The following is a 23,513-nucleotide window of genomic DNA, read 5'->3' on the forward strand; positions in this document are numbered from 1 at the left end:
TCCTGCTCGGGCAGGAGACCCTTGTGCATGTAGTCCTCGACTTACAACAGTTTGCTTAGTGGGGAAATGGGGAAACCAGATTCACTTTACAACCGTGTTACACTACGGTAACAGCTGCAATGATTCACTTAACAAACGTGTTGAGAAAAGTCATAAAACGGGGTTTTGATATCTCGGCAACATCTATTTTGGGCTCAGTTTTTGTCGTTAGTTGAGGATTACCTGTACTATCTCAGGCCTGGCAAGGTGGCTCACTGGCTAAGACACTGAAGTTGTCGTTCAGAAAGGCCACAGTTCTGTGGTTTGAATCCCCAGTATAGGTCTCCTGCGTTGAGCAGGGTGTTGGACTAGATGACCTCCAAGGTCCCTTCCAACTCTGTTAATCAGGTAGTGCCTTCTCTCCTTTAAAACCTTCCAGAGTTTTGAAGACGGGCCATGAACAATGGTGGAGTGACTCCCAAAGCAGTAATTCTCAACCTCGAGAACTTCAAATCCCAGAGTTCCCCAAGCACTGAAATCTAGAGAGATCTCTCCCAACTTTCAAGGGTTTGTTTAGTCACCTTTCAACTTGCAACGGCACTGAAAAGGTTGACTTATGACTGCTTTTCACACTTACGACCATTGTAGCATCCAATTCAAAATTCAGATGCCTGTCCCAGGGTCATGTGATCAGACCGTTGTTTGGAAAGACAGATGCTGAAGCTCAAATGTTTTGGCCACCAAATGAGAAGAGGACTCCATGGAAAAGACCCTCATGTTGGGAAAGAGGGAAGGCAGAAGAAGAAGGGGACGGAGAGGATGAGATGTTTCAGATGGTGGTCATCGACGCAATGAACATGAATTTGGACAAACTCAGAGACAGTGGAGGACATTGGGGAGGGGGGCTGGAGTGCTGTGGTCCATGGGGTTGCGAAGAATCAGACTGAACAACTCCGTGCATTGTATACATTTTCTAATCCATTGTAATTTAAATAAACAATTAGAAACTCAAGCAGGAGATCCTATACCCGGGATGGTGAACCTATGGCACGCATGCTACAGGTGGCACACAGAGCCATTTGTCAGGGCACGCGAGGCGTTGCCCTTTCAGCTGGCCAGCGCGCATGCGCACACTGGCCAGCTGAGTTAAGCCTTTTTTGAAGCCATTTCTCGCCCTCCCCAGACTCCAGAGGCTTTATAGTAGCCTGGGGAGAGCGAAAAGAGCCTCCCCCCACCTCCGGAGGCCTTCAGGAGCTTCCCTGGAGCCTCCGGAGCACAAAAATCCGGCCCTATGGGCAAACTGGAAGTTCGGGAACAGACTTCCGGTTTGCTCGTAGGGCCGGTTTAAGCCCTCCGGAGGCTTCAGGAACCTTCAGGAGTCTTCCCTGAAGCCTCCGGAGGACTAAAGATGACCCTTCTAGCAAACCGGAAGTCACTTCCGGTTTGCTCGTAGGGTCGATTTTTGCCCTCCTATAAAGCCTCTGGAGCCTGGGGAGGGCAAAAAAAGCATGCAAAAAATGGGGGAGAGCACCTATCATGCATGCACGGGGGAGGGGGGGTTGTTGCGCGTTGCATTATGGGTGCAGCACACCCGCGCACAACCCCCCCTACGCTCCCCACACTTATATCACCCGAGCCAAAAAAGGTTCACCATCGCTGCCTTATACCATTTCAGACAAGTGGCTTGTCCAGTCTCTTCTTAAAAACCTGCACTGATGAAGCACCCACAGCATCTGAAGGCAACTTCCCTTCCACTGTTTAATTGTTCCCACTGTTCTGAAGTAGCAATAGCAATAGCAGTTAGACTTATATACCGCTTCATAGGGCTTTCAGCCCTCTCTAAGCGGTTTACAGAGAGTCAGCATATCGCCCCCAACAGTCTGGGTCCTCATTTCACTCACCTCGGAAGAATGGAAGGCTGAGTCAACCTTGAGCCAGTGAGATTAGAACAGCTGAACTGCAGATAACAGTCAGCTGAAGTGGCCTGCAGTACTGCACCCTAACCACTGTGCCACCTCGGCTCTCCTTAATTCCTCCTTAATTCCAGGCTGCTTCTCTCCTTGATTAGTTTCCATCCATTTCTTCTTGTCCTGCCTTCAGGTGCTTTGGAGAATAAGTTGGCCCCCTCTTCTTTGAGGCAGCCCCTCACCTATGGGAAGACTGCTACCATATCACCCCTAGTCCTTCTTTTCCCTAGATTGGCCATATCTAATTCTTGCATCTGGTCTTCATGTGTTTTATCCTCCAAATCACCTTTGTTGCTTTTCTCTGCACTCTTTCTAAAGTCTCAACATCCTTTTTTATATTGTGGTGACCAAAACTGGATGCAGGATTCCAAGTGTGGCCTTTATGAAGTAGTATTAACACTTCACATGATCTTGATTCTCTCCCTGTATTAATGCAACCAAGGATTGCATAGACTCTTTTTGGCAGCTGCCACACACTGCTGGCTCATACTTAAATGATTGTCCGCTTGGACTCCAAGATCCCTCTCGCAGCTACTACTATTGAGTCAGGCACCACCTTTTTAACAGACTAAGTCTTATATAATCTTATACAAAACATCAAGTACCACAAAAGGTATCCGTCTTGTTGATCATTGTCGCATCTGTGAAATGTTAGCATTAAGTGTTAAGATTGTGGTTCTTTTTTTCTGGTTGCAAGTGACACACACACCCCTTCATTGTGGCAGCCCCGTCAAATACTGGAAGACTTCTTTCATGTCCCCCACTAGTCATCCTTTTCTCTAGACTGGCCAAATCCAAATCCTGCAACCGTTCTTCATATGTTTTAGTCTCCAGGCCTTTAATCATTTTAGTTGCCCCTTTTTTTCTTGCCCTTTTTTCAGTATCTCAACATCTTTTTTTGTAGTGTGGTCACCAAAACTGGATGCAGTATTCCAGGCGTGGCCTTACTAAGGCTAGTACGACTTAATTCTAGGCTCAATGATGGTCTCAAATTGAGGACTACCTATGTAGAATAAAGAGTTGCATGCAAAAAAGGGAAATATGGTTTTTAGACTTCACAAATTTAGAATATACAAATGTCTTGACGGGTATCGCAGGAAAGCAGGAGAGGATCACTTCCCAGATTACAGGAGGCTGGGTTTAATCTGCATGTAAGCAAGATTTTACTTGAACAATAGAAAAAAATATTAAGAGTAGCAATAGCAATAGCAGTTAGACTTATATACCGCTCCATAGGGCTTTCAGCCCTCTCTAAACCGTTTACAGAGTCAGCATATCGCCCCCACAGTCTGGGTCCTCATTTCACCCACCTCGGAAGGATGGAAGGCTGAGTCAACCTTGAGATTAGAACAGCTGAACTGCAGATAACAGTCAGCTGAAGTGGCCTGCACCCTAACCACTATGCCACCTCGGCTCTTACTACATATAGAGTAACTATATGGTGGTGACATTTCAGACAGATTTAAACATCCATCTTAAACTATGTGTCATTTAACTAACGACTTAGTAAATCTGTGTTTTTTTCCCCTTTTCTTTGCTAATGTATCCATTTTTATGTTTGCACTTTATTCTTTTTGTGTTTTTTAAAATAACTTTAAAAATCAATTAAATAATAAATTTTAAAAGCCCTATAGATTATTGAATATACCACGAAGGGCAGGTTCCGTTTTCATGCAAAGCAATACGCGTGGAACGTCTTTAGGAAACTGCAATATAACGTGCTAAATAAAAGAACATAAGCTATTAAATTTAACCGTATCCCTAAATTGTGGCTGATTAAATGGCAACAGTACACAGCTCATCCCAGCTGCTTCGCGGGAGAAAACTCAGTACAATGAAAGGGCACACACACGTCTTTACAAAAACCAAAATAATTTTTATTCAGTTTTGCAGATGTCCGTCTCGACAAGACAATTTGCAAACATGCTAAGGCTATAAAATGTCCAGCTGGACAAAAACAGACCAACAAACATGCAGTGCTGACCGATCGAAACAGCTATTACGAGACTGACCACGCCCGTCTGGGCTACCGGTCCCATACAACACAGATGGTGTACAGTAACCATGGTAACGTACGACACAGGACCAGCAACCTGAGGTAGGCCTCTTTACAATTAGAAAACGAAATTCCCTACACCAGTGTCAGAACCTGATCAGGTGCCTGCTAAAAGCTGCAAGATGCTGAGGATGTAATAGTTCCATTAATGAGTATGCAAGAGCAAAATTTTGTGCACATACAGTCGGGTGAATGAATAACGATTTTAAAAAGTACCAAAGTGTCTGGAGAACTTTTCCGAAATAAACGTGAATATCTCAAAAGTCTGCATCTCGGCAGAGAAACGCCGTAGGAAGTAGCAGGGTCCAGTCTAAAAAAAAGATTTAGCTGCGACAGCTTGGGAATAACGCTGTACGTCATGGGAAAAGATCTGCGGACTTTTAACTCCCAGAATTCCCCAGACAATATGGCCGGCGGAGGAATTCTGGGAGTCGAAGTCCACAAGTCTGAAAAGTTGCCCGCTTTGGAGATCCCTGCTGCATATGCTTTGGAGAGGTTCTTTTGCTTAGCAAAATGGGAGTGGCTTGACCGTGTTGGATGAAATAACAGCCAGCCGACTGACGGTGTCATTGTGTGCACCCAGGTGAATGCACTGGGTTCAAAGCTACCTGAGTTTTGTGATGGGCCCTTCACTTTTCTGCTATAGTTAAGTATTTGCTAACGAAACCACCCCAAGGGAGGGGAATGTTAAAGCCCTCCAGGGCACAGTACCATGAGAAACTGTGGCTCCTGTCTTAACAATTGTCAAGGGTCTTCTTGACTGCTGTCTTGTCCCACATGCCTTACATGGGAATGATGAAAATAGGAGAGGGGGGGGGGGAGTTACACGAAACTTTCATTTCCACCCGGAACTTAGGGGTGAGTGGAAAGAGCCCCAAGCCAGGCTCCCAACCCCACTAAAACGGTACAGAGGGGGGAAAAAATAGGATAGAAAAGAATATGCACTGGTATTAACCACAGCGCTCATTTTAATATAAAATAAACAGCTTAACATTTCCACTGTAAATATAGGCTATGTACAGAATTCTGTATAGATATAGCTACATGTATAAAGCTTCAATATAGGCCTCTGGATACATTTATAACATGGCTCCCTGAGCCACTTCGTAGAGTGCATTTAATAGCAAAAAAATTAGTAAGAAGAATACGAAATAAATACCATAATAAAAACTATGAAGAATCTTCCTTGTAGTGCTTCCCCCCCACCCCCCCCCCCCCGACAAAAAGAAGAACTCAATCCTGACCCACGATCCTAAAAAAAATATATATTAAAAGTTGAAAAGACAACCTGCTTGAAAGACATGAAAATGGAGGGAGGAACGTCCCTGCCACAGGCAGAGGAGGATTACACTCCATAATAAAGTGACTTTGCCCTGAATTTTAGCCCTTTACAGCAACCTTGTTTTCTACAGCCGCAAACATGGCGTAGAAGCGGGAATTGTCATTGGACAGAAGAGCAGCCGGAGTGTCGAATTCCACCACCTGAAATGAACAGAAGAGGAAGGGCATGAAATGCAAATACACCGCAGGAGTAAATGCAGGTAGTCCTCGGCTGGCGGCCGCAATCGAGCCCGAAGTTTATGTCGATTAAGTGAGACATTTGTTAAAAGCGTCTCCACAACCTTTCTCGCCACAGTGGTGAAACCTGGCTTCTTCTGTTGACTCTGCTTGTCAGAAGGTTGCAAAAGTCGATCACATGATCAACCCTACAACCTTCATAAATGTGAGTCCCTTGCCCAGCGTCTGAATTTTGATTGTATGCCCATGGGGGATGCTGCAACGCAGTGGTGGGATTCAGCCAGTCTGCGCCTATTCGGGAGAACCGGTTGGTAACTTTCTAAGCAGTTGGGAGAACCAGTTGTTGGAAGAAATCTCATTTTGTGTTTTTTCCCACTTTACAGGGCTAAGAAAGGCAGGAAGGAAACATTCTGGTGGTGTTTCTAGCCTAATCTTTATTGCCCTGCTTACAGAAACTGCCTCTCCGGTTCAACCTTATTCCGTTGTAACAGCTAAGGCGAAGCGCCCATCGACATGAGTGACATTGAGTTGGCCACACCCACCCAGTCACAAGATCACCAAGCCACGCCTACCCAGCTGGTCATTAGGGCAGAGAACCGGTTGCTAAATTATTTGAATCCCACCACTGCTGCAACGGTCGTAAATGTGAAAATTGTTCATAAGTCACTTTTTTCAGTTGTAACAGTCACTAAATGAACTGTTATAAGCCGAGGACTACCTGTAGCATTACCGTTAAAAACCAGACTGAAATGTCTCCTATTCCTTTATTTTAGATAAAGGATTAGAGTTCCTTTAGGAGTGGTGCGATGGCAATCTTCCCCTATCTAAGGGGCTGCCACAAGAAGAGAAGGGAAGGGTCAAGCTATTCTCCAAAGCAAGACAAGAAGCAATGGATGGAAACTAATCGAGGAAAGAAGCAACCTAGAACTAAGGAGAAATGTCCTGACAGAACAATTACTCATTTGGAGTCACAGGATTACAGAGTCGGAAGGGACCTTGAAGGTCTTCTAATCCAACCCCACCCCAGCTCAAGCACCATTTGAGTCAACTGGCTGTCCAATCTTTTCTTAAAATCAAATATTCCAGCTCCATCACTGGCATCTCAGGTAAGCCTTTCCTATGATTAATTGTTCTCCCTATTTCCAGGTTGGATTTCTCCTTGATTAGTTTCCACCCACTGCTTCTTGTTCTTCCTTCAGGCCCTTTGGAGAATAGGTTCCCACACACCCTCTTCTTCGGGGCAGCCCCTCAAATATTGGAAGACTGCTATCATGTCACCCCTAGTCCTTCTCTTGGTCAAACTAGACATACACAATTCCTGTGACTGTTTTTCACATTTTTAGCCTCCCCTAATCATCTTTGTTGGTCTTCTCTGCACTCTTTCCAGAGTCTCAACTTCTTTTTAATATCGTGGCAACCAAATGATTTCTAGGGAAACGTATCATTTTAGAAACGTCCTGGCTAAGACCTTGTTTACATTACAAGGAAGGCTGCTTCGATGCTGACTATGAATTGAACCAAATTATCTCGCAACTAATTGCATGTGAGGGGCAGAGTTCTGCCACCCGTTGAGTGGCTCCCAGTTTCTATGGTAACTTGCAGAAGAAAAAGGAAGTTCACCGCTCGCTCACCTGTCCTTGCATCAGTACCATGATCCGGTCAGAGGCCAGAACCGTATGCAGACGATGAGCGATTGTCAGCCTGGTGCAGTCCGCAAAGGCTTCTCTGATCGTCTCTTGGATTAGTATATCGGTCTCGTTGTCCATGGCAGCCGTCGCTTCATCCAGGATTAAGATCTGTGGAACACAACATGAACTTTGTTAAAAATGTAGCCATCAACCTTTTCCCGGGACTTCCACAATGACTAAAAGAGAGCAGAACGCAAAATGAAAGGCCTAAAAATGTAGAAAATATGCAAAGGGGCTGAGGAGGGGAGGCATCACGGAACAGAGTTCCTCTCGTTTATCTAATGAAAACTTAATTGTGCTGAGTTGTCCTGCATGGATCTTGGCCATCCTGGGATACGAGTAAGACCTGGATTCTTTGTTTCAAATATGATTGCAATAATTAACCCATTAACCCAATTCATCACTCACCTTACAACGACGCAACAAGGCTCTGGCGATGCAAAGCAACTGCCTCTCCCCGACGGAGAAATTTTCCCCATTTTCCATCACTTCGGATTCAAGTTTCATGGGCAGCTGAGAAATCTTAAGTGAGAACGAAGCAAACAGAACAAGGTCAAATGCGTGGTCCTAAACCAGAGGTGGGGAACGATGGCCCTTTTATGACTTGTGGGCTTGAACTTGAGTCAACGAGAATCAAAACAATAAAGCCCCCCTTATAGACACTCAGAGTCACCATATAGGATGGTAGAGTTAGAGATAAAAAAATTAATAAAGATGGATGGATGGATGGATGGATGGATGGATGGATGGATGGATGGATGAATGAAAGGAAGGAAGGAAGGAAGGAAGGTAGGTAGGTAGGTAGGTAGGTAGGTAGATGATAGATAGATAGATAGATAGATAGATAGATAGATAGATAGATAGATAGATAGATAGATAGATAGATAGATAGATAGACAGACAGACAGACAGACAGACAAGTAGGTAGGTAGGTAGGTAGATGATAGATAGATAGATAGATAGATAGATAGATAGATAGATAGATAGATAGATAGATAGACAGATAGACAGATAAGTAGATAGATAAGTAGATAGATGGGTAGGTAGGTAGGTAGGTAGGTAGGTAGGTAGGTAGATAGATAGATAGATAAATTAATTAACAGATTCTTCTTTCTGTCCCCTCCTCCTCCTCCTCCTCTTCCAACCTGTGGAAATTATAGAAAGTCCTCAAAGTACAACCACAGTTGGGACTTGCAACTCCCATGGCTAAGTGATTCAGTCATTAAGTGAGTTGTGCCTCTTTTACAATCTTTTTCCCATGATCATCAAGCAAATCATGCAGTTGTTAAGCAAGTCCGACTTCTTCCATTGATTTTGCCTGTCAGAAACAGGCTGGGAAGGTTGCAGATTGTGATCATGGGACCCAGAAACCGTTGTCAATACCTGCCAATTGCCAAACACTCAGATCACAATCACATGGCCATGGGGATGCTGTGAAAGTCATAACTACAAGGACCGGCCATAAGCCACTTTTTTTTCAGCTCCTTTGTAACTTCAAATAGTTGCTAAATGAATTGTCATAGGTTAAGGACTACCTGTATTCCCTGAATAGCCCAGCAGTTTTCTGTGAAAAGCTGGCAAGATCTTGCAGTTATGGAACAGTGGACTACTGGAACAGAACAGAATTTAACTACCAATCCTTGTACTTACACAGTCTTTCATGTGAGTCCTTTCCAAAGCCTCCCAGATTTGCTCTTCGCTGAACTGAGTGAAAGGATCCAAATTGGATCTACAGAAGCCAAAATAGAATAGCAAATTAATACCCATTCCCATCAAAATATAATCCATGGAAATTAAACCCTCTTCAAGGGCAATCCTATCTTGTAAGGAGTGAGCAAAAGGAAGGAGAAGCAAGAGCAGAATGGTTAGTTGAATATATGAAGTTACATTGACTGGAAATTCACACAATGAGCACAGGTTGGCTAGGGAATTCTGGGAATTGAAGTCCACAGACCTTAAAAGTTGCCAAGGTTGAAAAACACGCTTATCAACCTGTTGCATGAACCCAGGCACTACAGGTTGTAAAGAACAACTAATGGTCGATAACGTGAATCTATTCTGGTCTAGCAAATTATGGCTTAGCACAATCAGTAAAGCCAGTTTCAGAATTATTTATCCCGGTAATCTCATATTCATAATGACTAATGAGCTAATCCCCCCTCTCTCTCTCCCTCCCTCTTCATTTCTATCTCTCTCTTCCTCTCTCTCTCTCTCTCCCTCTCTCTTTTCTGTTATACCAACCTCACAGTGCCACTGAAGAGGACTGGCTCCTGGGGGATTATGGAAAGCTTGCTCCGAAGATCTGCCAAGCCAATGTCACTGATTTTCACCCCATCGATTTTAATGCAGCCCCCTGACAGTTCCACCAAGCGAAAGAGAGCCATTCCTAAAGAGGATTTTCCTGGGGGGGGGGGGGGGGGGAAGAGAAAAACCAAGGAAGTTCACAGTTGGCTGTCATGTTGAGGGACGTGCAAGATTAGCCTATACACCATGGATGGAGAACGATGGCCCTTTTAGGACTTGTGGACTTCAACTCCCAGAATTCCTGGGCATGACTGGCTCAGGAATTCTGGGACTTGAAGTCCAAAGTCATAAAAGGGTGAACATTCCCCACCCTGCTATTTAATCTTTAGCCACCCTTTAGCAGCTGTTTCAAAAAAGAAGCTAACATATCGCCAAGATTACTGTATTATTGCAAACAATTCCGATAAAACTGGAAATAATATTTTGAGGAACTCAATAAAATAATACATAAATATAATCGGCAAGGGAAAAAAGCAAGAATTGGTTTGGAAATGATGCAAGATATAAGAAATAGAGGAGGCTTTGGGTTACCTAACTGGGAACTGTACTATCAGGCTGCTGTTGTCAAGCCTGCAGTTATATTCCTTTTAGGTTCTTTGGCCTGCCACATACACTATTATTCAATTATGCTGTTTCATTAGTGTAGTAATTGGGAGGGGGGAATAGAAAGGAGTAGGATTTTGGAATGCGTTGTTGTCATTCCTTTCTAGAAGCCCAAGGTCATCTTTTGTCTCCGCACCTCTGCACCTGACCGGAACCAGCTGGGTGGAAATGCCAGCATGACCGAAGAAGATTGTACCAGGTGATGCATTTATGAGTGTGGGGATAAGATCATGAACTTTCAACTGGGTGGAATCCCAGGAAACTTTTAGATTTGGGATTCCACATTTTCTGCCAACGTGTCTGCCTTATTAAATTGGAACTTTTAAGGATAGCTCTGCCTCGGACTCTTGATTTAATTCTGCATGATATTTGGAACGCTGACAGCTGTATTAACAAGACTACCAAACCAAGGAATGCTTTTAGGAGAGACTTCAATGAGGAATCTTAAGCAATACTTGTGCATTGCCTGAACAGACACTTGCTAATGTGAATTAGCTCCCCCCCACCCCATCTTCTTAAAACCTATTTTGGCACAGAAAATACAGTGGCAAATTGTTTCCTCTTTGGAAATAGGTGGTTTTTTTTTTACTTCTAATCCCCACAAGGTGGCTCTGGTGAGCTTTTGAAACCTCTCAATAGGAGCAGCCTGCGCAGCCCAGCCTTACCTGAGCCGGTTCTCCCCACAATTCCAATCTTCTCCTTGGGTTTGATGGTGAAGCATACTTTTTTGAGCACAAGCGGAAGGTTCTCGCGATACCGCATTTCTGCATTTTCAAAGCGGATTTCTCCTTCGTGGGGCCAGTCCGGAAGGGGAGCCTTATTCTTGATGCGAGCAGGGGCCTCCAGGGAGAGAGTCTTGGAATCACAGAGAGAGAAGAGAAAAGGCGTCAACTACAGACAGCATTCTAGGAATGATTAACAGAATGGCAGAGTTGTGAGAGGACCCCTAGAGGTCTTCTAGTCCAACTCCCCGCTCAGCAGGAAACCCTATATTCCTTTCAGACAAAAGGTTGCACAATCGCTTCTTAAAAACCTCCAGTAATGGAGCATCCACAAATTCTGGTGGCAAGCTGTTCCACTGATAAATTGTTTTATCTGTTAGGAAATTTCTCCTTAGTTCTAGGTTACTTTTCTCCTTGATTAGTTTCCACCCATTGCTTCTTGTTGTTCTGTTCAGGTGCTTTGGAGAATAAGTTGGCCCCCTCTTCTTTGAGGCAGCCCCTCACCTATGGGAAGACTGCTATCATATCACCCCTAATCCTTCTTTTCCCTAGATTGGCCATATCTAATTCCTGCATCTGTTCTTTATGTGTTTTATCCTCCAAATCACCTTTGTTGCTTTTCTCTGCACTCTTTCTAGAGTCTCAACATCCTTTTTTATATTGTGGTGACCAAAACTGGATGCAGGATTCCAAGTGTGGCCTTTATGAAGTAGTATTAACACTTCACATGATCTTGATTCTCTCCCTCTATTAATGCAACCTAGGACTGCATAGATTCTTTTTGGCAGCTGCCACACACTGCTGGCTCATACTTAAATGATTGTCCGCTTGGACTCCAAGATCCCTCTCGCAGCTACTACTATTGAGTCAGGCACCATCTTTTTAACAGGCTAAAGTTAGAAGTCTTTTACAATCAACATCAAGTACCACAAAAGGTATCCGTCTTGTTGATCATTGTCTCATCTGTGAAATGTTAGCATTAAGTGTTAAGATTGTGGAATTAAGAGTGTTAAGAGGGTAGAAGTAGGGGAGAGGTAAGGGAAGGAAGAAGGGGAAGGAGAGGAGGAAGGAAGGAAGTAGAGAAGGAAGGGAGGAGAAAATAAAAGAAAGAGAAAATAAGGTGGTGTCATAGTAGGTGCGAAGAATGCTAAACAAAGCACTCCAAACTATACCTTATAATCTTTTAAATGGAATAATAATAATAATAATAATATAGGAATGGCAAAGAAAAAGAATATGTGAATGTATATCTATAACTGTATGTAAGAGAATAAATGACAGTAAAAATATAAAGCACAATATAGGTAAATAATATTTGGTCATAAGTAGCTAAGTACAAATAAATAAAGAATTGTACATGGATAACGAATAAGGAGATTACGAACGCAAGATAGAAATGTATAGAAGGGAAAACACTAACTGCAAAGAAACCGATTCAGAACTGCTGTATGATATACGACGGAACTTATTGTTCCTATGTTGTTTTTAAGTCATGTGTTTGTTTCTGTTGATGTGCTTATATGTTTAAAATAAAAATTAATACAAAAAATATATTGTATAAATAAAAACTGCTCAAAAACAAAAAAGTGTTAAGATTGTGGGGTTTTTTTTCTGGTTGCAAGTGAGTAAATTCTTTTAGGAATTTGAGGGACATTTCAGATTTTTACACCATTATTGTTGATGGTACTCACTGTGCTTTTGATTTTTTATCTTTAATTTGTATACTTCTGGAGTATTCTATTATTGGATGGTTGAAGAATATACTGCGGAAATCCAACGGAGCTCAGCAGCAGGAATAGGGAGCATCTTTCTAGAGGCAGGACACTGGAGAAAATATTGGGCAACGGACAGAATGTTTAAATACCTTGATGTAGTGGTCAATTCTTTCCACAGATGTAAAGCGGGCCTCCGTCTCTGAAGCCAACCTGACGGTAAACTGGAACAGTCCCGTTAACTGAGAAGGAAACAAACCACTGTTATTTGCAGCACTGCAGTACATTAACAAATTTATTAACTGTGAAAACTTCAGAGTGATTCTCTGTGGCAGGGGTCCTCGACCCTCAACCCCCGGGATGTGGACCAGTACAGGGCCGCAACATGCCAGAAACCGGTCCGTGCAAACAAGCGAAACCCCGTCCGCAAGGCGCAAGCAGCATACAAAACCACGCCCCTTCCGGCCCGTGGAAAAACCTCTCTCCACGGAACCGGTGCCCAAAAGGTTGGCGGCTTCTGCTCTATGGAGTAACTTAATCCCAGTGAGGGCGGTTAAGAGAGGCTTTCTCATGAACCACGCCACAATAGGAAGGAAAGGAGTGTCATAAAATTCAAGGCTTTCCATTCCTTGTTCGTGGTCAAGTTCCATTAAGTTGCCTCCGTGCAGAAAAACAAGTACCAACAAAAACCATGGTTAATTGTATTCAGCTTACCGCCCCCTCCCACACACCTTATCCCTCCATTTGTAAGCTCTAGTTTTTTTCTTATCCACAGGGCACTTTCTCTTTAATAAGGGATGCTCACTCCACAGTATTATCACTACATATCTTCAGTGTCATACGACTTTGGTGGACAGAGGAGCAAGCAGAGAGGTGCTACTTGTTAAGTCTCTTTAGGTAGTCTTCACTTTATGACCATGACTTTATGCCATAACCATAATGGGCAGACCAAGCCTGCCCGTTAAGGTTATAGCGTGTAAAGATTACAACTTACAACCATAAAGTTGTTGTTAAAGTAGGACAACATAGTTTTTTTCTTTTATGACCCCTTTTTGTGATGGTCATTAAGCGAACCCATAGTTTGCCATGGGTTGTTTTCACTGGAAACTGGAATTGTCAGTTTTCAGCCAAACAGTGGTTAAAACGTGGTCACAAGAAACTGCACGTGGTTGTAAATGCTGCCCTTTTGCCAAGTGCCCAGTGCAGTCCAAGACTGCCGGTGTCCGTTTGCGTATCGACGGTCAGAACTTTCAATCCCTAGGACCTACCCCCTAGGTAGGTCCATCATAACTCTGACCGGTTGCTAAGCAACTGGTCTTAAGTTAAGGACTATTGTAATATAAAATCAATTCAACAATGTACTTTGGCTGCCCTGTTCTTCCAAAATGCAACTTTGCTTTGACATGAAAGAGATGCATTGAGGCACGGTGGCGCTGTACAATACTGCAGGCTACCTCTGCTGACTGCCGGCTGCCTGCAATTTGGCAGTTCGAATCCCAACATGTTCAAGGTTGACTCAGCCTCCCATCCTTCCGAGGTGGGTCAAATGAGGACCCGAGTGGTTGGGGGCGAGAGGCTGATGCTGAAAACCGCTTAGAGAGGGCTGTGAAGCACCGTGAAGCGGTATATAAGTTTTAAGCGCTAATGCTATTCACCTGAACGGCATACGAGATGGCGAGCCCAGCGTAGGCGGGCGGGATCTGGCCGTGCATTAAGACGATCATTAAGCCAGTGATTGTAATGAGGGCAGTGCTGACAATATCCAGCCTGACAGCCAGCCAGCGCATCGCACAGCTGAACAAGTAGATGGGAGCCTGGTTATCATCCAGCAGTTGTTGGTATCTATAAGAAAGAGAAAGTATTTAAAATTAAAATACAGATCATCTCCAACTTACAACTGTTCGTTTACTGACTGTCTAGCTACAACACCGGGAAAAAAAATGACCTACGGCCATTTTTCACATTTAATTGATTGTTGCATTTCCCCATGGTCACGTGATCAAAATTCGGACGCTTGGCAACAGGCATGTATTTACGACGGTTGCAGTGTCTCGGGGTTACGTGATCACTTTTGTGACCTTCTGACGAGCAAAGTCACTGGGGAAAGCCAGAGTCAACTCAACAATCACATCACTCACTTAACAACTGCAGTGATTCATTTAACAAGCAAGGAAGGTTGTAAAATGGGATCAAACTCACTTAACAACTGCCTCGCTTAGCAATGGAACTCTGGGCCTCTGCTGTGGTCGTAAGTCGAGGACCACCTGCATTTCATTTTTAACTTGAATTGGAGAAGAAATTTCACAAAACCCGATTCGTGTGACTGCTAGCAAATTCAGATTTGCAGCATGTGAACCAATTCATCTGAAATGTTAAACCCAAATTGCCGCTTACTATTTCTAGGTCAATGTGATACGTGAACTCGCATCATGAGTGAATTCAGCCACTGAGGCTTGTGCAATAAACCCAACCTTTAAAAATCCTGGCTTGTCTGTCTTGCAGCAGCTCAGACTCAATGTCAGAGAAGAAACAGCACTAACTTGTATAGGAATTCCTCTCCTTTATTGTAGGCATGGATGGTAGAGAGACCTTGAATGCTTGAAGTGATGTGAGAAAGGAACGGAGACTGAGTTATGTTGTCCAGTCGTTTCAATTCCCGAATGAAGACTCTGCGAACAAAAATTGCAGCCAACTGTAAGCAAGAGGTCTCACAAAATTATGAGAATAACAAGGCCTTTGATGCTTTAAAAAGGTAAAGGTTCCCCTTGCACATACTATGTGCTAGTCATTCCTGACTCTAGGGGGCGGTGCTCATCTCCGTTTCAAAGCCAAAGAGCCAGCACTGTCCGAAGACGTCTCTGTGGTCATGTGGCCGGCATGACTCAACGCCGAAAGCGCGCGGAACGCTATTACCTTCCCACCAAAGGTAGTTCCTATTTTTCTACTTGCATCTTTACATGCTTTCGAACTGCTAGAAGCTGGGACAAGTAACGGGAGCTCACTCCGTTACGCGGTGCTAGGGATTCGAACCGTCAAACTGCCAACCTTTCTGATCGACAAGCTCAGCGTCTTAGCCACTGAGCCACCACTTTAGGCAGCCGAATTGGGTTTGGAAGCAGCTGGCGTCCAATGAAGTTATCCCAACACCAAGTTATGGAAGAGCCTCAAGGCTAGCAATGTCTTAAAAGGAGCTGGAACGATTGGTGCTCTTACCTAGACACAACATGCAGAATGGTGAAAAGAACCACCAGGGGCCCCACTGCCATTAGGAACCATGGGAAGACACCAGAGATCACTCCCACGCAGAAGAACACCAGGATGACATTCTGTATGAACATTTCAGCTTGAAAAGGCAGGCGGACATCCACTGGAAGAGAAGGACAGACACAGCGGATTAGGATAGGCTACAATTCTCACCAACGTGAACAATAGAGAGAGCGATGTTAAGTGTAACGGTGAAGATGCTGGCCTAGAAACCAAGAGAGTTTGAATTCTAGGTCTCACCTAGACCTGAAAACCACTGGGTGACTTCGGGGCAATCACCAGGAGAGTGTGAGTTCTAGTCTCACCTTAGCCATGAAAGCTGGTTAGGTAACTTTGTTGGTTTTTTTTAGTTTTTTTATTAGATAAACATTAAAAACATTGGACATGGTGCAACATTTCTGGCATAAACGTTCCCATATAGCGATTAGATCTTACAACAATTACATTTGATATTTGGTATGTAGTCAGTCAGATTACCTGTCCGTTGATCCTTTCTTTTATATAATTACTAATCATACAAATACATATCCAATTCCTACCTATCACACATTCTTAATACCATATTTTCCCATACTTAACTTGTCTGTGTTTTTCTGCCCTGGCTTTTTCCCTTCATTTCTAGAAAGCTGATTAGGAAACTTTGGACCAATCACTAGGAAGCCTTGATCACTATTCCTACGTTAGACATGAAAGCCAGTCACACTCTCCCAGCTCAACCCACATCACAGGGTTGTTGTTGCGGGGGGGAAAGGAGTATTAGGTACGTTTCCCATCTCTAGATATGTATGTAAAAGTGGGATAAAATATAACAAGAATATCCTATATATATATACACAATGTGTCAGCGTTCCAAGTATCATGTAGAATTAAATCAGAGTCCAAGGCAAATCGATCCTTAAAAGTTCCAATTTAATAAATCAGACATCTTAGCACATCTGTGTAATCCCAATTCTGGAAATTACATCAGAATTCCATCCAGTTAAAAGTTCATGATCTTGGGCTGGTGGAGGAAGACAATACCTTGTTATGGTCTCTCCTGCCCAGCCCAGGAGAGATACAGGTAAGGCCAGCACAGGTAAGTTCAGAAATTTTAAATGAGTTGTGTTCCATTCTGTGATCTTTTTTGACATTGTTAAGCTAATCACTGAAATGAATCATGCAGCCATTAAGGGAATCTGGGTTCCCCCGCTGACTTTGCTTGCCAGAAGCTCCCTTCTGAATGCATCCTGCAACCATCGGCATGTATTTTACCTGAATGTGGGGATGCCACGATGGTCATAAGTGTGAAAACCACTTAAGTGTGAAAATTAAGTCACTTTTTTCAATGCTGCTGTAACTTTGAAGTCATTCAATGAATGTACTACCTGTATTAGCACCATAAGGTTATTAAACAAGAGTTTATTACCTTCATCCATATCTTTGGAGAACCTGTTGAGAATCCGCCCCGTAGGTGTGGTGTCAAAAAACTTCATTGGACTACGGAGAATCCGTCGGAAGAGTTCATCATGCAGCCTGGATGAGGCCCGCAATGTCCCCTGTAGTGACCATAGAAGAGGGCTGTTTGAACCAGGAGTTTTAATAGAAAGTTCACAAATGATTAGAAGGGACGGCAGACCCCAGGAAGGATTACTACACTACAAATCTCTTCCACCATATTTGTGACATGACATCAAGTTATGGAAGCAAAAATCAGGAAATGAAGGCAGTTGCTTTCATGGAAAGAATCTATTGTCCAGAATAACAGGATGGGGAACAAGAGGTGAGAATTATTTTGTTAATAGAATAGCAGAGTTGGAAGGGACCTTGGAGGTCTTCTATTCCAATCCCCTGCTCAAGGAGACCCTATACCATTGCAGACAAATGATTGTCCAATCTCTTCTTAAAAACCTTAAGGGTTGGAGCGGACGCAACTTCTGGAGGCAACCTGTTTCACTGATTAATTGTTGGCAAAGTTCTCCTTAGTTCTAGGTTGCTTCTCTCCTTGATTAATTTCCATCCGTTGCTTCTGGTTTTGCCTTCAAGTGCTTTGGAGAATATAGGTTGATACCTTTTCTAGATATTGGAAGACTGCTATCATGTCATGTTTTTCACTAGCCCTTCTTTTCACTAGACTTACCGAATTCTTGCAACCGTTCTTCGTGTTTTATCCTCCAGTCCCCCAATCATCTTTTTTTTGCTCTTCTCCGCACTTTATCATAGAGTCTTAACATCTTTTTGACATTGTGGAGACCAAAACTGGACGCAGTATTTAAAAGTGTGGCCTTACCAAGGCATTAAAAAGCGGTACTAACACTTCACATGATCTTGATTCTAATCCCTCTGTTAATGCAGGCTGGGACTGTGTCGTTCTCTCCTCTTTACACAAGCGCCTACCTTGACAAAGGCAACGCCCCGGACAGCCTTCAGAATCAGCATGACTCCCATGGAGAGTGCATAAATGCCAGCATAGTAACGCATGTGAGGGTTATCCTTCATACTGTCGCTCACCACGGTTTCATTCCCCAGCGTCAAAGTAGTGTTCTGGGTTTGTTTCAAGAAAGAAAAAAGAACAGGTTTCACGATGAAGACAGAAGACAGGATACACTTTGGCCCAGTTCATAGATCACAGCTAAGGAATCCACACATACCTTGTTCGTGGTTTTGCACGAATAGAGGTGGTCCTTGGCTTAATAACCATTCATTTAGTGAACATTCGGAGTTATAACGAAACTGGAAAAAAAGTGACTTGCGGCTGCTTTTCACATAACCACTGCAGCGTCCCCAGGGTCGCCTGATCAAAAGTCAGGCGCTTGGCAACTGACTTGCATTTATGACGATTGCAGTGTCCCAGGATCATATAGCAATAGCAATAGCAGTTAGACTTATATACCGCTTCATAGGGCTTTCAGCCCTCTCTAAGCGGTTTACAGAGTCAGCATATTGCCCCCAACAATCCGGGTCCTCATTTTACCCACCTCGGAAGGATGGAAGGCTGAGTCAACCTTGAGCCGGTGAGATTTGAACAGCCGAACTGCAGAACTGCAGTCAGCTGAAGTAGCCTGCAGTGCTGCATTTAACCACTGCGCCACCTTGGCTCCCGCAGGACCGTTGCAACTTTGAGTGGTCACTAAATGAACTGTTTTAAGTTGAGGACTGTAGGAATAGCGGAAAGGTTACATAAGGACACGTGCAGTAAAATGCCATGATCTCAGTGACCGATTACCTCGACTATTTATTAGAACCAGGTAGTACCAGGAACCTTTAGATATGTGAAGCCTCTACTCTGGCTGGGATGGTCTTAAGAGATTGACAAGGTGAATGTACCAATAAGATGCTGTTGCCATCCCTGCTTCTGCTTTGCTTGTTAAAACTGTACAAAAGCCAAATAAACTCTGCGTAAGGCAGACAGACATTTTGGACCCAACCTGTTGTGAAGGATTTCTGAGACTTACAGAGGACTTACCTGTAACTATGTATTAATCTTTTCAAGTAAATTACATGTTTGTTGTGGCCCAGCAGGAGCCGTTGGAGCTGCCAATGGACTCCGATAGCGAGTGACCCTATGAGTCGACTCTGGAAGATGTGGAGGACCCTGGGCAGGGTTCAGATTCCGAGCAGGGACCAGAGAGGCTGGTTGGCCACCAGGAGGCGCCTGAAGCATGGAGCAGTGGTGAAGATCAAAGGGAGTTTGTCCCTGACATCAGGCACTGGAGCAGCGGTGAAGATCAAAGGGAGTTTGTCTCTGACGCCAGGCAAAGAAGGGCGGAGAAACGGAGGCAGCAGTTACAGAGACAGACTCATAGGAGATAATCAAGCCCAGGTGGTTGTGGATTGGCTCCTCCCAAGAGAGTATATAAGAAGAGACTTTGGGAGGAGACCTTTTGCAGGACACAACCGTTCAAACAAGCTGGAGAAGCTCTTGTTTGTTTTGTATCTCTTGTCTGTGGGAGTCTGGGTTGCTGCCAACGTTTTGCCTGTGAGTAATTGCTGTGAATAAAGTGTGGCTGTCAGTAAGCCTGTGTCGGTGTTAATCACCAGACGGAGGGAGGTCAGAACAGATGTTTATTTGTAAACTGTGTAGGATCAGAAGATGAGCCTTTTCTGCAGTGGCCCCTTCTCCATGGAACATCCCTTCTTTCAGAGATCTGAATGGTCCCAATCCTGTAAGCTTTTCATAAGGTCCTAAAAACTTGGCTAGGCTGGGGTGGTGAATTTGCAAAGCCTCCCCCCCCCCTTTTCACTGGCTATATTGCTATCTTCCTCTTGGATATCTTGAAATGGAGGTTTAATGTTTTTTCTTGCTTAAAATGCTTTTTAAATTTTTAATGGTAATAAATTTTGTGTATGTTCGGTAAGCTGCCCATAGTCATTGACAGAGATGGGTGGCCATAGAAATTGAATAAACAAATACATTTGACTATAATATTGTCCTACCTTCCATGGTTGATGCAAATATTACAACAAGAAGATAGTTTGAATGTCAAAACATGCTGTAAATGCAAAGTAATGCCATGCTGAGCAGCAATAGTTTGTTGAACATAGCAATAGCAATAGCAATAGCAGTAGACTTATATACCGCTTCATAGGCCTTTCAGGCCTCTCTAAGCGGTTTACAAAGAGTCAGCATATTGCCCCCAACAATCTGGGTCCTCATTTTACCCACCTCGGAAGGATGGAAGGCTGAGTCAACCCTGAGCCGGTGAGATTTGAACCGCTGACCTGCTGATCTAGCAGTAGCCTGCAGTGCTGCATTTAACCACTGCGCCACCTTGGCTCTAGTTAGTAACATTACTAACATTACTGTGCAACCTACTGTGCAACCTACTTTTCCTGACATTTTGTTAGGAATATAATCTAATGGCTGGGTTGGCAATATATAAATCATGTAACCTGTTTCTTTAAATCATACTATAAAATGTGATTGGGTGCGGTATTCCTCAATCGGCCATAAGAGGGAGCCAGAATGACTGTTAGCTCTCTGTTCATTAGATGCTGGGCTGATCTGATCTGAGTGCCGTGAGCTATTATAAGTTTTGCAACTGCTAGCAAACTTTGAGTACCGAACTGATTATATGATACTGGACTATGTTATTTGGATTATCCCTTAACTGAAAGACGTTGATGACTGACTGTCTTATCCGTGTATGACTTGGACTGTTTGATGGACTCTGATACTTCTATTTCCACGAAAGTAAAAGCCTATTTAAACTGGCTTCCAAGCACAGTATTGTGACCACAAGATCACAGTGGTGGTGTGACAATTGCAAATGTGAGCACAAGGCCATAAGAGACTGTAACGTCCATTGTTCTGATGTTCACTGATGTGCACTGAACCAGAATAACAGTGGGAAGGGATCTTGAAGGTATTCTAGTCCTACCACCTGCTGAAGCAGAAAACCCTACACAGGTAGCCCTCAACACAATTGAGCCCAAAATTTATGTTGCTAAGTGAGACATTGTGAGTTTTGCCCCATTTTACGACCTTTCTGGACACAGTTGTTAAATGAATCACTGCCGTTATTAAATTAGTAACAAGTTAAATGAATCTGGCTTCCCCGTTGACTTTGCTTGTTAGAAGGTAGCGGGAGTGGATCACATGATGCGGGGACAATGCAACCGTCATAAGTATGAGTCAGTTGCCAAGCGCCTGAATTTTGATCAAGTGACCCATGGGGATTCTGCAAACGATTGTAAGGGGTGAAAAACGGCCGTAAGGCACATTTTTTCAGTGCCACTGTAACATCAAATGGTCACTAAATGAACTGTTGTAAGTCGAGAACTACTTGTACCACTTCAGACAAGTGGCTGTCCAATCTCTTATTTTAAAACCTCCAGTGTTGGGGCACCCACAACGTCTTGGAAGCAAGTCATTTCACCTATTATTAGCTCCAGAATACGAGAATCACTAGAACCAGAATACTAGCTTGGACACAGTTAACTTTTGCAATGTTTGTTTGATGACAGTTAACGCATTGTGACATCAACATTATTTGCTTCATTATTTGCAAACACAACAATGATCTTGGAACTTCCCTTAAACCAACTGCCATTCTTTTTCTGCAACGGCCCTTCGGAGATTAGGATTAGGGTCCCAATCTTGTTTGCCTTTCGTAAACATGGCAATGCTCCCGAGCTGGGGAAGCCACATGCGCCAAGGGCCCCTCCTCCTGGCTATATTATTAAAGGGCCAGATACCTTACTCCTGTGTGCCCTTCGAATTAGATATTTTAATGTTTTCTTACTGTTCTTGGATTTTTAATAGTAAAACAAGTGGTATCTCAGTACTTATCCTTAATTGGCTCCAGAAGGCGTGACAAGTACTAAAAAAAGGACGGGTATCAAACAAACCATGTGACTTCCCATGTGACCCTCGGTTTCCGCCAGGAAGGACTTCCTATTTTCCTAGGTCAGTGACCTTCCACACATGACTCTGCAGCTGTTCCCCACTTCCTTGCGCAGCGCGTCAAGTGCCGAACCAATTAGGAGTACTGGGAGGACTATTTTTTTAATCATTTCTACGAGTACCAAGTACCATTATTTTGTTGAGTACAAAATTCAACGAGTTTTGAAACAGTCGAGAGTACTGAGATCCCACTGTGTATGTTTTGAATTGTAAGCCTCCAGGAGTTCATTTACTGAGGTGGGCGGCTATAGGAATCAAAGAAATAAATAAAATTCGAAGATACTGCTTGCTCTTACCCCACTGCCTTCTTTGATCCAGTAGCTCAGCCACCAGTTGCTGAAGGCCATACTGCCCACATTCAATATGAAGAGGGTCATAATGGTCAGGAAAGCGACTGGGCCTCCAGCTGCTTGGATGTAGACCCAATAAACCGACCAGGGAACAGAACCTTTGCCTTTCTCTTCCACTTGCATCAGCTGAACTAAAGCACAGGGAAGGGCAGAAGAGGAGGTTAAGCAGAGAGAATTCAGCAAATCCAATCTATACTAGATACAGGTAAGTCCTTGGCTTACGACCAAAATTGAGCCCAAAACTTCGTGACCTGACAAATGCGCGCCGACAAAACCGTGCCGCGACGAAAAAAACAACATAGTGGGACGCGAAAACAAGGTTAGGGGTTAGGGTTAGGGTTATAACGTTTTTGTGTCGCGGAATGTTGTTTGTTTCATCGCGGCGCGGTTTCGTCAGCGCGGTTTCATCGGCGCGCATTTGTCAGTGAACCCAAAACTTACAAGCCAGAGAGCTTTGTCCCATTTTACAATCCTTTTTTTTTTTGCCACAGCTCTTAAGCAATCACTGCAGTTGTTAGGTGAATCATCTGATTGCTAAGTCAATCTGGCTTCTCCCGCTTGTCGGAAGCCAGTTGGGACAGCCCCAAACAGTGATCATCATATGACCTTGGGACAGTGCAACCATCATAGCTACAACGCTGGTTGCCAGGTGCCCGAATTTTGCTCATGTAACCATGGGGATCTGCAACACTTGTAAGTGGGGAAACCCACTCATGTGACTTTTTTCAGTGCCGTCGTAACTTCGAATTCTCACTAAACAAATGGTGATAAGTTGAGGTTTGCTGTTCACAGCTAAATCCTTCATTTAGTAAATCCTTCATTGATGACAACAATTGAGCCCAAAATTTCTATAGCTAAGTGAGACCTTTTATTAAGTGAGTTTTGCCCCATCTGACGACCTTTCTTGCCACAGTTGTTAAGTGAATCACTGTCGCCGTTAAAAGTTAATAAAAAGGTTGTTAACTGAA

General features: G+C 43.7%; 1 protein-coding gene across 5 annotated transcripts in view; it reads right to left on the reverse strand.

Annotated features, from left to right (window-relative positions):
* Positions 1 to 3,801: 3,801 nt before the first annotated feature.
* ABCC5 (ATP binding cassette subfamily C member 5) overlaps positions 3,802 to 23,513 on the reverse strand; it is a 65,609-nt gene continuing 45,897 nt past the window's right edge. For all 5 annotated transcript variants that reach the window (XM_087725089.1, XM_087725088.1, XM_087725091.1 and 2 more), the window contains 13 exons: positions 22,492 to 22,676; positions 18,187 to 18,333; positions 17,219 to 17,348; positions 15,763 to 15,916; positions 15,090 to 15,218; positions 14,205 to 14,391; positions 12,702 to 12,791; positions 10,781 to 10,970; positions 9,450 to 9,609; positions 8,859 to 8,937; positions 7,617 to 7,730; positions 7,152 to 7,316; positions 3,802 to 5,484 (listed from right to left, as the gene is read on the reverse strand). In XM_087725089.1, coding sequence (XP_087581215.1) covers positions 5,383 to 5,484; positions 7,152 to 7,316; positions 7,617 to 7,730; positions 8,859 to 8,937; positions 9,450 to 9,609; positions 10,781 to 10,970; positions 12,702 to 12,791; positions 14,205 to 14,391; positions 15,090 to 15,218; positions 15,763 to 15,916; positions 17,219 to 17,348; positions 18,187 to 18,333; positions 22,492 to 22,676 — 1,832 coding nt within the window. In that variant the 3' untranslated portion in view covers positions 3,802 to 5,382. The remainder of the gene's footprint in view (positions 5,485 to 7,151; positions 7,317 to 7,616; positions 7,731 to 8,858; positions 8,938 to 9,449; positions 9,610 to 10,780; positions 10,971 to 12,701; positions 12,792 to 14,204; positions 14,392 to 15,089; positions 15,219 to 15,762; positions 15,917 to 17,218; positions 17,349 to 18,186; positions 18,334 to 22,491; positions 22,677 to 23,513) is intronic.

This window comes from Thamnophis sirtalis, unplaced genomic scaffold, assembly GCF_051295495.1.
Source record: "Thamnophis sirtalis isolate CommonGarterSnake01/CBP01778 unplaced genomic scaffold, rThaSir2_p1.2 scaffold_11, whole genome shotgun sequence".
Taxonomy (NCBI): Eukaryota; Metazoa; Chordata; class Lepidosauria; order Squamata; family Natricidae; genus Thamnophis; species Thamnophis sirtalis.